General features: G+C 45.6%; 1 protein-coding gene across 5 annotated transcripts in view; it reads right to left on the reverse strand.

The window, feature by feature from the left end:
• The window catches only part of NOL4L (nucleolar protein 4 like), a 210,037-nt gene that overhangs the window by 25,606 nt on the left and 169,549 nt on the right, over positions 1 to 14,882 (reverse strand). For all 5 annotated transcript variants that reach the window (XM_074211872.1, XM_074211874.1, XM_074211873.1 and 2 more), the window contains 3 exons: positions 8,348 to 8,619; positions 794 to 979; positions 405 to 596 (listed from right to left, as the gene is read on the reverse strand). In XM_074211872.1, coding sequence (XP_074067973.1) covers positions 405 to 596; positions 794 to 979; positions 8,348 to 8,619 — 650 coding nt within the window. The remainder of the gene's footprint in view (positions 1 to 404; positions 597 to 793; positions 980 to 8,347; positions 8,620 to 14,882) is intronic.

Below are 14,882 nucleotides of genomic sequence, written 5' to 3' on the forward strand. Positions count from 1 at the left end.
TAACCTGGGGTCTGCAAACTTGATTTTGTTGTTGATTTGCTTTTAAAAAAATGATGACTGTTTGAACATAATTGACTCCCTTTGTAATCTATTTGACTTTATGTATTTAAAAACATAATTTGGGAAGATTCTTGGCTTCATCAGACTGTGAATGGGATGTCTAGGATAAAAAATAGGTTAAGGACCCTTGCCCTACTGGGCTCACAGTTGGCCACCAGGAAACTGCTTTGTAAGAAATAGGAATGTGAAAACGCAGCGCCTCTCTCAAGTTAAGAGGAAAGGGAAGAGTAGATAGTCAGAAGAGAAAAGAGGAGGGCACAGAAGGATTGATATAAGGGTAGACTCAAACCAAAAAAAAAAAAAAGGAAAGGCCAGGAGAGAGATGGAGGCACAAGGGATCTTACCATTTCCATGCCATTCTTCTTCATTCGACGGCAGGATTTGAGGTAAGTGCGGATGCGTTTGCGGGCTCGCTCCTGAAACTCAGGGAACTGGCGGCTGCAGGACTCAATGATGGCCTGTATCTTCTCCTTGGGTTGCTTGGAGATGGGTACCATGCGGTCCAAATTCTCATCAACAAAAAGGCGCACAAACATCTGGTGGGAGGGGAGTGGAGAATGAGAGGGCTGAAGGCCTGAGGGGTTGGAAGGCAGAGTGGACACAAAAGAAGGCAAACCAGGGGAGGAGGTAGGAGAGGTGGGAGAGATCTGGGCAGCAGGGCTAACATTGAGTAGGGGGAGAGCCAGAATCCAGGCAGGGTTGAAGGAACACAAGAGCATGAGCCTGAACTTACATTGAAGGCCTTGAGACGCTCAGGATCCATCCCCTCGGAGTCATTCATCTTATCATTGTCCTCATGGTCATCATGGTCATCATCATCATCATCAGCTGTGGGAGCCCGGCCCACAGTCAAGTCCTCAGGGCAGCCACTGACCTCTGTTTTGATGGAGTCATAACTCCCAGAGCTATAGGGAGGGGACTGGAAGAGAGGAAAGGGTGGGGAGGCAGTCATGATAGTCTGCAGGGCTATAAGCTATTTAGCTATAGACTCTTCCAAAGCCCTTGTCTCTGTCCCCCAAGATTCAGAATTACAAGGGGCAGCTAGGTAACGCAGTGAATAGAGCACTGGCCCTGAAGTCAGGAGTACCTGAGTTCAAATCTAGCCTCAGACAACAATTATTTAATTAATTAATAATCACCTAGCTGTGTGGCCTTGGGAAAGCTACTTAACCCCATTGCCTTGCAAAAAAAAATTAAAAAAAAGATTCAGAATTACAAAAATCCCCTGATAAGTGATCATCCAGTCTCTGCTTCAAGAATTCCCTATCAGCAGCAGACAAATTTTGGTTTGTAAGCTTTTCTTAAGCAAAAAATCTCCCTCAGTCATCCCCCTTCCCAACCTGCCATTGTTTCCTAGACTACTCCATTTTCCGCAAGAGATGACATTTTTTGAATATTTCCAGGCTATGGGGGTAGTTAGGTGGCACAATGGATAGAGCACCAGCCCTGGAGTCTGTTTGACCTGAGTTCAAATTAGACCTCAGACACTTAATAGTAATTACCTAGCTGAGTGACCTTGAGCAAATTACTTAACCCCATTGCCTTGCAAATTATATATATATATATATATATATATATATATATATATATATATATATATATATATTTCTAGGCTGTATTTATATCATCCTGTAGTTTTTTTCTCCTTAGTTTTCCCCTTACATTTGACATTGTGACATAGGATATATAATTATCTCTATTTCAGAAATGAGGAAACTGAAGCCTGGCTGGTATATGCCTTACTCTAAGCCTCTACCTCCTATCTTTGACTACCAGAGCCTAAGAGAACCCAGATTTGAATTCTGCCTCAGTCAACAACTTCTGGGGTCAAGTCTCTCTCTCTCAGGGTCTCAATGTTACCATGTGTACAATAGGGGTTGATTTAAACTGCCCCACTTCCTGAACAGTTAATATTCTCTCTTGATCTGTTCTTAAATCAATAAATATTTATCCATTGTCTTTATATGTTAGGCAATGTAAAAAGTAGAACAGAATATGGTTTTTAGAAGAAACACAGATACTTTGGAGGGTTGCCAGAGGGAGGATTCCTGATACTGGCTAGCCTCCCACTGTCCTTTCCTTTCTTTTTCTCTTTAAGGTCTGTATATGGCTTCTCCCTTTGCCCGTCGCTGCTCTGATCCCATAGTAAGGCATGATCTCAAACTGACAATGGAGCTGCTGCCAAATAACAGAATTCACTCTCAATCAGAATAGAGTACCAAATGTCTGATCAAAATAATTCATAGAAAAACAAGATTCTGTACTTAAAAATAAGAGTGAAGCATTGATGCACTGTTGATGAAGCTATGAATTGGTCCAGTCATTCTGGACTGCAGTTTGGAACTCAGCCCAAAATTTACTGAACTCTGCATACCCTTTAACCTAGGAATACAATTTCTAGGTCTGGGGCTCCAAGAGATCAGAGAAAGAGGAAAAAGGTCCTAAATGTATGAAAACATTTGCAGCAGCACTTTTTATAGTGGTAAAGAAGTAGAAGGTAAAGGTGTGTCTATCAATTGAGGAGAAGCCGAACAAATTGTGGTCTATGAATGTAATAGAATACTATTGTAAGAAATAAAGATAAAGTTTAAAAGAAGTTTGAAAAGATTTGTGTGAACTGATGCAGAGTAAAGTTAGCAGAACCAGGAGAATTGTCGCTGAGTTTTTTCAATAAAACCTGTCTTTTCATGACCTCAATTGAGGGTTTTCTTTGCAAAGATATTGGAGTATACCATTTCCCTCTTCAGCTCATTTTATAGAGGAGGAACTGTGGCACAGAGTTAAATGACTTGTCCAGGGTCACATAGCTACAAAGTGTCACATTTGAACTCAGGAAGATGCGGAGCCAGCACTATCCACTGTACTACCTAGCTGCCCAAGAAGATGCCCCTAATATGGGGCACAATTTGTTCTAAACCAACAACACTGTAACTGCAAACAACTATGAAAGACTTAAGAATTCTGATCCTTGCAATGATCAACTATGATTCTAGAGGACAGATGACAAAGGTTTCTACCCACCTCCTTTCAGAGAGGGATGGACACAAGATGTAGAATGAGATATATTTTTGGACATGGCTAATGTGGGGATTTGTTGTGCTTTCTATGTTCATTTGTTACAAAGGATTTGTTTTGTTTTGTTTTTTGTTTTCCCAGCTGGGGAGGAGGAGGTGAGAGGGAGAAAAAAATGAAGAAATAAAATTTATTTTAAAAATTAGGGAGTGGGGGAAATGAGGGTGGTAATGCCAATGTTTCTCTGTGGGTTTCCATGGTCCTTTTCACCTAGTACAGACTGTTCCTTTTAGGGAATCTTTATCTGGTGGAAAGGACCCAGGGAGGGATGATACACAAATTCGCTTGTCATGTCTAATATCTTGGGTCTGTCCCAATGAAGAAGTGGTAGGGACCATACTTAGGGTAAGTTCCAGCATTTGCTTTTTTTTAAACCTCTACAGTTTTTCTCTGGTCCTTTTACCACTTAATAGACATCAGTATAGTCCTTTGGGTCAGGGCATACAGTGCCAGAGTTGGATTCAGGAAGACCTGGGTTCAAACTCTACCTGAACACTGTGATTTGCCTCTATCAATAAAGGACTTAAATCTATTAAGGAGGTGTGTGGGAGACCAACTACACTGTGACTTTATACCCACCGATGGGATTTCAGGTCTTCCACAGACTGGTTCCACACAAAGGATCTGTTATTTTCTGACATTTGGCAAGGTGTTCCGTCTGAGCTGTGGAGGCCTTTCTGGGTCTCACCTCCTCTCTGCCCCACCCAGGTTTCACAATGGGCAGTTCCTAAGGAGTGCAAGGCTCTTCACTGATACAGACCAGTGGTGCAATGGAGTGATGACCCACTAGTAGGGTGGTAGGTGTTTCTCACAGCTGAGGCAGGCTGGTGGTGGATGGAAGTGTTGGCTCTAGTGTGTCTGTCAATGGTGGATTAGAGGATTGGACTGCAGAGAAGCTCATCACCAGGGGGTTTAGCTGCCAGGAGATGAATTTGCTCTGGCCACAGCAGTGTACAGAAGACTCTTTATAAACTACTGAAGGGGGTCTTTGAGGTGCATGAGTGATAGAGGAACTGTTCCAGGTATATTATGTCATATAGGAGGTTCCAAAAGTCCTAGTTCAATTAATTTAAAAGGGGGGGGGGAGTAATCCCCAAAGTCTTAATGCAATAAGCTTAAAAGGGGGTTGTCCCAAAAGTCTTAGTGCAGGTTTTAAGCTAAAGCTCAGAATTAGGGTTCTCTGAAAGCTGCATTCAGATTTTTGGTTCACCCTGTCTAACAAGGAGCCAAGCCCATGAGATTCTGAAGCCCACCAGCACTTCAGATCCAGTACAATTCTTTCCTCCCTCCCTAGAGGATCTGTCTATCTAATGTGCTGACTGGCCTCTCTTTGGATCTTTTTTAGCATTTCACAGATAGCAGGACACCCCGTTCAGCACATTATTCATCATGCAGGACTTGGATGCAGGAAGACCTGGCTTCAAATCCTACTAGAAACATTTATCAGTTCATGTCCCAGAGGCCAAATCACTTAACTCTTCTCAGTCTCAGTTTCTTCATCTATACAGTATGACAATAAGTTGTTGTAAGGATTAAATGAGAGGCTATAAGAAAAATTCTTTGCAGATTTTAAAAATCTGTGTAAATGTGAGTTATTGTTACTTATTCTATGAGCAACTCTTTTCTTAGTAATACTTGTCCCTGAGGTTGGAACTATTATTTCCTTAACTTGTATCAATAAAATGTATAAAGGAAATAGAATAAAAAGAATATATAAATCAATACAAATGAGTCAGATATAAAATTTCCATGGCATCGAATAAAAAAAACCCACTCACATAAAAAAATGATAAAACTCCCCAAAGAAAGTTTTCTTCTAAGATTACAACAACATAAAGGTATTGAGCCAAAGTATAGGTTCCTTCCTCCAGGAAGCCTTCCCTGCACTCCCAAGGATCTCTCTCTTTTCCTCCTCTTGCCTCATAGCACTTCCTGCCTCTTCCCTGCCCTGAATCCTGAGCACAGATTATCCTGGCACAGACACCTGGGCTGTTCTTGATTATTCACTGTCACTTCCTCCTTGGCCCACACATCTTGTTTCTCTGGCTAGGGTCAAGTGAAGCCTTTGAGGCATTTGCAGTTCCTAGTTGGCATCTCTGTCATGTTGCCCAGGGCTGGGCACACTTTAGGAACCTGTGGTAAGGAGATGTTGATATTGGTTGAATGAATGAATGAACAAACTGAGAGGTGGACAAATGAATTAATGGTTCACAAGGGGGGGATGAATGAAAACTGTTGGGTAATTATATCTCCTGGTGCACCTTCCCCCTACACGATGACTCACCCAAAGCACCTTTACTCCCTGCTTCTGCACTCCCAAGAACTTGATTCAAGCCTGTTTGTGTACAGCTTGGATATCTTTCTATCCATGTTCATCTAGCTCCTGTTCAAGACCCCCAACATAACCCACTAGGAATCAGGGACCACAACAGAGAAAGCCCTAAGATTCAGGAGAAAGAATTTTGATTCGGGAAATCCTGGGTTTGAATCTTAGTCTCCAAAATGACCTCTGCCAAGCAGTGTGACCACTTCTCTTTACTGAACTTCAGTTTTTGCATCTGTAAAATGGGGCTAACAATACTTGCATTATTTATGAAGTCTTCTTTAAAATGTAAAGACTACAGAAATGTGAACTACAACTACTACCCAGTATACAAACAGAAGTGCCAACCTATGATGTCCTAAAAACTAATACTGTGGGACTCTAACCTTAGGACCTAGAGGATGTGACTTGAAGTCCCAGTTTTGTCTGACTCTGTGACCTCCAGTGAATCCCTTAATGTCTCTGAGCCTCAGTTTCCTAATCTGTAGAATGAGGGATTAGGTCTAAATGTTCTCCAAGATCCCTTCCAGGTCTAGTTTATGCTTAAACCTATTTCTTTTCTTATATCCACCTGGATGGATCTCTCTACATCCATCGGTTCATTCATTCCTGGTCCTCTGTAGGGAAACCCCTGCTGGTCACATTTCTAGGTGGAGATTAGGTGGAGACGCTAAGTGGAGAAAGTTGTTGCAGTGATCTCAAAAAAATGAAGTTCAACTCTGGCCAGTGCTTACCCCTTAGACCACACAGCCACTGCTGAGACAAAATGGACCAGCTGCTGCCCCATTCCTTTCCCAGCAAAACTTTGCTCACATCGAGTTCAACCAGAACTCACCACTTCATCTTTAAAGTTCACTTCCCCCTCATCCTTTAAAGCCACTGACACTCACAGAAATTGTCCTATAGGATGGGGGATCAAAGGATCACAGAAGGAACTTTGGAGTCTATTTAAGCCTCTCATTTTTTTGATGAGGAAGTGAAGTGAGGGTCCCACAAAGAGTAGGTACCAGGTGTAGAAGCTGAACCCAGATCTGCCAGCATGTGAAGTCAGGGCTCTTACCAATGTACTGCGTCATCTCCATTTTATAAACGAGGAAACTGAGACTTGGGCATGGTAAGTAAACTACTCACAATCATGGAATCACATCGAGACCTCAGACCATCAAGGCCATAGAGCCCCATTCCCCTAGGCAGTCAGCTTCCAACAACATGGTGCTTATCATCCAATCCCTCATCACTGCTGATTTCTAGGATTCTTTCAGGCAAGCAACAAGTCAAGTTAATGGTGCATGGGACTTAAGAATTAGGCTCTGAATCTATGTCTCCTCACTCCTAGTTTGTGGCTTCTTCCTCTCTGCCATTCACCACCCCCTGGAATCTAATGATTAGTTTGTTTTCTGAAAAGGCCATTGTCAAGGGCATATAAACTGCCTCTCGTCCCAAGGCCACAAAGCTGAACTGAGAGAATAGGGTGCTGGGGTCCTCTTTCCTGACCATTCCAGGCTTCCTGCTAAGTAGGCATTGGGTCCCTCCTCCAACTCCAATTCCCCAACACAGGGATGGTTCTTAGGAGCTGTCAAGGGAACTTTCCTACACCCTAAGGGAATCTTGTTCCCTTCATATTGCCACAAGCTCATCTGGCACCATGCCCTCAGCCCCATTCCCCACAATGAACCCAAATTTAATCAGAGTAGTTGGAGAGATGGTCTGTAAACCTCAGGGTTTACTACTACTACTACTACGACTACGACTACGACTACGACTACTACATTACCAGACAGCTTTATCTAGCACATTCAAGTTTGTAAAGCACCTAACCTATGTGATCTCATTTGATGCTTATAACAATTCTGTACTGTTATTATTTCCATTTTATAGATGAGGTAACTGAGGCAGAGTTGAGTGACTTGTCCAGGATCACATAACTAGTTAGCATCCAAGGCAGGATTTGAAGTCAGATCTTCCTGAGTCTAAATCAAGACTCTATCCACTTTATTCTAACCCATACAGTAACAATTTAAAACACTCTAAATTTGTAGTCCACCTTCCTGGGGCAGAATTCCAGGTATTCTACTTACACTCTGCTTGCATAATCCTGTTAGACATTGACTTTCTCATCTGTTAAAAAAAGAAGGGATGGGGGTAGCTAGGCCCCCCACTCTGCAGTGGCTAGAGCACTGGCCCTGGAGTCAGGAGTACCTGGGTTCAAAGCCAGCCTCAGACACTTAATAATTACCTAGCTGTGTGGCCTTGGGCAAGCCACTTAACCCCCTTGCCTTGAAAAAAAAAATGAAGGGATGAGACTAAATGGACTCCAAAGGTAACCTTCTAGCTCTAAATCCATGACCCCATGACCCAAATGTAATGCACAGTTTGGGAATTTGGAGGATGAAGAGGATTGTAAGGCAGAGGAATGGTCTTTGTTGGCCTTTGTCCAATGGAGGTCCATAGACACTCTGGTCAGTGGCCTGGGGCTAAGGTCTAGTCATATGTGACTTTGGAAGAACCAGTTTTTATTTCTCCATTTCAACTTAAAAATAGGGGCAAGAATATCTCTTCCTGCCACCTTTATGGGGTTGTTATGACCTAAAATAAAAGCTTGGTGGGAAAGTACTTTTGTCCCCCCAAGGATTTACCAGCAGCCTAATGTCAAATGAGACCTGACTTAATAATGCGTAAGATAGTTTGCTTCCCTGTAGCTCAGTTTCCTCCTCTGTTAACCTCAAAGAATCCTAGAAGTATTGCTATCTCTCCTCTGCAAGCCTTGAGCCCCCACATCCAAAATCTATAGAAATTAAGATAGATTCCACCGCAAGAAGACCCTCAATCTGGAGGGGAAAAAAGGAGGTCCATGACTTTGTGGGTCTGTCAGTCCCTGTCATCCAGACTTACCTCTGGGGTTGTCTTTACAGCATACTTCACCCTGCTCCGAAGCCCATCGGCGCTGCAGCTGTCTGCCGGGTAAGAGGGGGGTATGTGGGAGGGTGGGAGTTTGTCACAGAGGTTGATAGGCTGGTCCTCCGTTGATGCTGTGAAGTCCATGGGGGCAACGGCGCCATTACCATTCATCTCGGGGAAGGAGGTGTCCCCCTGGGTACTGCTGGAGGTGGAGGGGTTCAAAGTCGAGGAGCCATTTCCACTGCAACTCTCCGATGAGGAGTCATCTGAAACAAGAGGGACTGAGATTTAGTGGACATGATCAGAGCCTCACCCTGGGCGCTGCCCATTGGTCCTAGCCACTTTCCCCAGGGCTCAGACATGTCATAGGATCTGGAGAGGAAGCTTAATGATCATCCAATCACCTTATTTCACAGAGGAGAACACTGGGGCTCAGAGGGGAAACAGCTCATCCAAGGCCATGAAGCCATCCTGAAGCAAAGCCTGTCTTCTGACTGGCCCCACCCCAGGTATCCCCAGTGCAAAAAGAGGGTGAAAAGGTTCACCCTCCATAAAGAGGAACAAAATCCACATTCCAATTTAGCAAAGATAGTGGTGGGATGGGACCAAGGAGGGTAGAATACTCCTGGTTCTTGTGACTAAGGGATTCACATGAGTAGGATAGGAGAGAGAGAATGAGAGAGAGAGAGAGAGAGAGAGAGAAAGAAGAGAAGAGAAGAGACGAGACAGACAGATATATATGGAGAGTAAAGAGAAGGGGGAAGGGAGAAGAGGAAGAGAGGAAGGGGAGGAAAAGGAGAGGAGAGAGGGAGGGAGGAGGGAAAGTAAGAAGGGAGAAAAGGGGAGGAGGTAGGGAGGGAGAGGGAGAGAGAGAGAGAGACAGACAGACAGACACACACACACACACACACACACACACACACACACAATATATATTAGTTCTTCCCTCCCTGGTTTTCTTTCCTTAAAGACCCCACATGCTCCTTTCATCAAGCCTCTTAATGGTACCAAGAAGGCTGGGGCCAGGAGCTGCAGTTCCACTCAGGGAGAGAAGGTTCTTCTCTCTAGTGGCTTCTTCTCCCCCAAACCCAGTGAACCAAACTCCCAGCCCCCGAGTTAATGGACCTTCTGCTCTGAAGACAGAGCTGGGAGGGGCCCCAGGGATGGCCAGGGCTCTCCTGAGCCTTATATCCAACACTCCCGTCTAAGTATTTCTTACAGCGCCTGTCACCATGGCACCTATTAGGGAAATAATGGGAGGCCCCATTAGAGTCTCAGAATTGAAATGTTATCTCCTTTGACAAAGATTCACTCACCCCAGTGCCTTCTTGAACGCATCTTCCTAATAACCTCTCCATGAAGCCCTCTGGGTGGGCAGGCAGTCACAGACCTTAGCCTTTCTCCAGCACTCTCCCTCGGTTTAACTCAGTTTCTCACACCTAGTTCCAAATTATTGTCCTGAACCCTCTTGGTCTTGTCTCTCTAGTCCCTTCTCCAGCGCGGCTGCTTTCTCTGGCTCACAGCCCCCCACTCTGCAGGTAGAGACGGTCCCTTTGCTCCCGTGCTTATAATCTTCTTCCATCTCAGGAGTACCAAACCCCTCCTTCCCCTGCCAGAGTAAAGCCCCCTTTACTCTGCACAGCCCTTTTCTTCCCACACCCACCTGCCATTGCATTCCCCCATGCACCCTCCAACTCAGCTTCTTCCTTTCTTGCCGCCCCCACCCCCTCTACCTTAAGGAGGGGGTCCCCATTGTCTTGTCACCCTGGGGAGGTAGAGAGTAGCCTCCCACCTCCTTCTTCCTAGCTGTCTTCCTTCCTATGGGTAGGGGCCCCTGCCTTGTCTGTCTGTCTCTCTTTCACACACACACACACACACACACACACACACACAGAGTAATCTACCCACCCTCTGGCTCATGCACACAATCTTTCTACTAGCTATCCTGCAAACACAGCCACCCACATTCTGGGTCATGAACAGCTTCTCTGTCTCTCTCTCTCTCTCTCTCTCTCTCTCACACACACACACACACACACACACACACACACACACACACACGGAGACACTCAGCACAACCCCTCCCTCCCCGCTCTTGCTCAGGGAGTCAGCCTCTCTACCCTCCCCGCTCTTGTTCAGGGAGTCAGCCTCTCTACCTTCTCCCTTACACACCTCCCCACAGTGTCAGCTTACGGGTACAATCTCTGACAGGGATGGGGGGAGGAGAGGGAGCTGCCTGTATCTGTGTGGACACACCCTAGAGGCAGAGAGGGAGAGAGAGGAAAAAAAAAAAAGACGGGATATCCTGGTCAAGATGGGAGTAGTCTGTTCCTCCCTCCTCCCCCTAATATCTTCCTCTCTCTGTGGATTCCCTCCTCTTGCTCCATCCTCCCTCCTCACTCGCTCCCCACCACCACCCCCAACACACACAGCAAATCTTTTATTTCACCCAGCAGAGCTTTGCAAGGGCCAGGGAGCGAGGACTTTGGGAGCGATTCCTTAAGAAACATCCACGGCCCCAAACAAAGACGCTGCTGCTGCTGCTGCTGCTGCTGCTGCTGCTGCTGCTGCTCTGAGCCACAGGCAGATGGCGGTCCCCCCCTCTGCTTCCTGTTCCCTGCATCCTCACTCCCCTGGCAGGACAATGGGGGGGTCAGGCAGCCGGGAGCAGCCTCGTGTCACTGTGACATATGGAACTGTGGCGCATGTGCAGGGAGTCCAAAGGTGTATGTGAGTCTGGGAGGAGGGAGTGGGGGAAGAGGGAAGGAAGGGAGGGAGGAGGAGGAGGAGGGGGAGGAGGAGGGGGAGGAGGAGGAGGAGGAGGAGGAGGAGGAGGAGAAAAGGGTTCTGGCTACCACTATCAGCTGAATCTTTCCCTTTCCCTTGGGGTGATGGGTAAACTTTAATGAGGCCACTACAGAGAACTTTGCAGGGAAGCCTTGTAGCTGAACAGGGTTCTGGCAGTCACAATGGGGATACCCTGGGCTTAACGTAAATCCATATTCTGCTCCTTCTCCTTCATCCCCGCCTTGTGTAAATTGTACCCATTCTGGGTCCTTTAAGCTCCCCACCCCCTGCACTCCCCCCACCCCTTCCTGCCTGTTCCCAACATTATAAAACCTCCCTTCTTCCTCTTCCCTTCACATTCCCATCCCCCCCTGTGCTGATCGGATTAAGCAGGCGAATGTGGCCAGCCGGATGCCCACCACTGGCTTTAAGTGCCCCCCTCCCTCCCTCTTCTCCACCCCCTCCCCCACTCCAGCTAGCTGTGGCAATGGGTATCCTTTCTGGCTGTCTTGTATCCCAAGAGCTAGGGAGAGGGAGAGAGGGAGGGAGGGAGAGAGGGAAAGGGAGAGGGGGAAGGAGAGAGAGGGAGGGAGGGAGAGGGGGAGGGAGAGGGAGAGGGAGAGGGAGAGGGAGAGAGAGAGAGAATTGCGTGTGTGTGAATGGGGGAAGGGGTCCCAAGGCTGGTGGTATTATTAACCTATATTTGTGCTCTATCATTTACAAAATGCTTTTCTTATAACAACCTAGAGATTTTGTGAGAAGAGTACTACATTTGGAATCAGAAGACTTGGATTCAAGTCTTTTATTCTGCTTTAACTTGGCTGTGTACCCCTGCACAAATCACTTTGCCTCTGGCTTAGTTTCATTACCTGTAAAATTAAAGGGCTGATTTCTAATGTCCCGTCCCACCCCTTCCAGTCCTAACCCTTCTTATCCCACATAAGACATCAAGGTCAATGGACAAAGGATCAATCATCAGTTTTTAAAGATGAGGAAACAGACGGGGAGGTTAGGTGACTGATCCACCAAGCATATAACTAATAAGTGACTGGACTGGCAGTTGAACTCAGCCCATAGACTCCAATACCAGTACTCTTGGATGCACTCCATGAGGAGACAATCTGTATCATCTTCTTGGTGAATCTCAGTTATAGAAAAACACCTCTCAGCTCCACAGAAGTTAAAAGTTTACAAGGAAGGGAAGCACTCACAAGTGAGTCAGGCAGCGGGTATAAACGTGAGCTGACAAGGATAACAACTCACATTTATACATACTGTCATCTCCACAGGGCTGGAAGGAAGACAGTGCTTTGTAAATTGTACAATGTTAGAGAAATGGGTGCCATCATTCGTGTAGGCATCCAGCTAAAGGCAAGAGAGGAATCTTGTCCTGTGGGCATTGCTGGGGGGGAGGATGGGGAGAAGGTCTAGTCTCCATTGGTGGACCCACCCTACCAATATGCCTCTGCACATATAATGCTGCTGGTCCTCACCTCCCACTTTCCCCCAGGCTAAATCAGGGAGGGGGTGGAATCTTCTAGTGTCTATTTGGGAAGGAGATAACCTTCCTTTCTTTAAGCATGAGAGAGAGAGAGAGAGAGAGAGAGAGAGAGAGAGAGAGAGAGAGAGATCGCTAGACGATTCCACTCCATTCCCCTTCGCCACCTTTCTAGGGTCAGCTGAGGCTCCCAAGGGAGCTTCAGGCCCCCTCCGTCTTTCCCCTCTTGGAAGGATTAGGGAGACTTACTCCCCGGCTCACAGGCACACGCAACAAACCAGGGCTGGAGTCAGCCCGGGCATTGCCACGGCAACAGAGTGGCTCCTCAGCGAGTGGCCAATCAGGGGCCTCCCCACAGGCCAATTGGAGATAACCCAGGCTGCCTGTCAAATAAGTCTTAGAAGGACTTCTCTTTGCTCTCCGAAGGGCTACGAACAGAACCCCCCCCCCAAAAGCCTGAACCACCCGGGCCAAACCCTGAAACCCGAGATGACTGCTCAGGGGGCAGAACCTTGCTAACCAAAGCATCCTAGGTTCTCAGTGACACCAGTAGAGAGGGGCAAGTTGGGAAAAGGGAAAGGTACCTAGAGTTGGAGTGCAGGAACTAACCCAGAGAACATACCTTGCTTCCTCATCATTGCCTGATCTAAGCCCTTTTGTATTCTTCCTTCCTTATTCATTCTTCAGGATCTAGCTCTAGGACCACTACTTCAGAAAGCCTTCCCTGAACATCCTAAATTACAGTAACCTGCTTTTGCCCCCACTCTGAGCCCCTGAGGCATTTACAGTCTGGGAGCAATGATTGATTTCCCATTAACTATTTCACAGGTGTTAGGTTAGCTTCTCCCTCCCTCATTTCTGAGTTCCCAGAGGGTAGGGCTATAGCACCCTAGGATTGGAGGCCGCTCCTCTCAACATTTCAGAGATCTAGGGCAACCCTGGGAGACCTGCTATGGACAACACCATCCTCATCCAGAGGAAAGCAAACAAACAAACAAAAAAAACCAACCATAGAATCTGAATGGATACTATATTCACTTTTTTTTAGGCTTTTGCTAGGCAATGGGGTTAAGTGACTTGCCCAAGGTCACACAGCTAGGTGATTATTAAGTGTCTGAGGCCGACTCAGGTCCCCCTGACTCCAGGACCAGTACTCTATTCACTGCGCCACCTACCTGTCCCTATATTCACTTTTTAAAAAAACTTCTCTTAGTTTTTCCTTCCTATCCCATGGTTTTCTCTCTTTTCTCTTAGTCTTAATTCCTTATACACAAAATAACTAATATATAATCTTGTTAAATACAAATGTATATGTACAATGTCTACTAGACTGTTTGCTTTTGAGGGGAGGGGGGTGGGAAGAGAGTGGTAGAACAATGTATAACATAAATATGCAGGTGGATGAATGTTGAAAAACTTTCATAACACACAACTGGAAACATAAAATTAAAAAAAAGAAATGTTGAGATCATCAGTATTAATGCTCTCATTTTATGAAGGAAACTAAGACCATGAAGGATTAAGTGACTTGTCCCTGGTCACACTGGTAGTAAACAGAGATGGGATTTAAAACCAAAACTCTGACTCCAAATCCAAGTGTTCTTTAAACCACCTCAACAAAGATATAGTTTAATTAGCCATGAGGTAGAAGATGGACAACATCCCACTGGTTGCTCCAAATTCTATTATTATTATTATTAATAATAATAATAGCAATAGCAACATCAATGATACTAAAACCAACAAAGAAACTCACATTTCTAAAAATGGTTCAAAAACAGAATGTGAGCTGTCTTCAGGGAAACAGAAGAACAAAATATCACACATTTACATAGCCCTTTAAGGCTTGTGACTTAGCGTAGTCTGCACAACCACTTGATGGAAACACTGTGGGGGTGGGGAGGAGAGGGAGTAGGGTGCAGAGGTTGTAGTGGGTACCTTCTAAATCCTTTACAACTCTAAGATCCTGAAGCCACAGAGCTGGTCAGGGCTTACAAATGACTTTACAGCCTTTAGATCATTGGCCCTTATAACTGCCCTGTACATTGTAGAATAGAATATTCATATTCTCATCTGAAAGGAAACTGGCACTTCTCTTTATAAGTGACTTTTCCAAGATCATACATTGGCCAAGATTCATTCCTACCAACTGTGCACTAATCACTTTACCAATGTTCCTTCATTTGATCCTTGAAATAACTTTGTGAAAAAGGTACTGTTATTTTTTCCTATTTAATAATTGAG

This window comes from Macrotis lagotis, chromosome 1, assembly GCF_037893015.1.
Source record: "Macrotis lagotis isolate mMagLag1 chromosome 1, bilby.v1.9.chrom.fasta, whole genome shotgun sequence".
Classification (NCBI taxonomy): domain Eukaryota; kingdom Metazoa; phylum Chordata; class Mammalia; order Peramelemorphia; family Peramelidae; genus Macrotis; species Macrotis lagotis.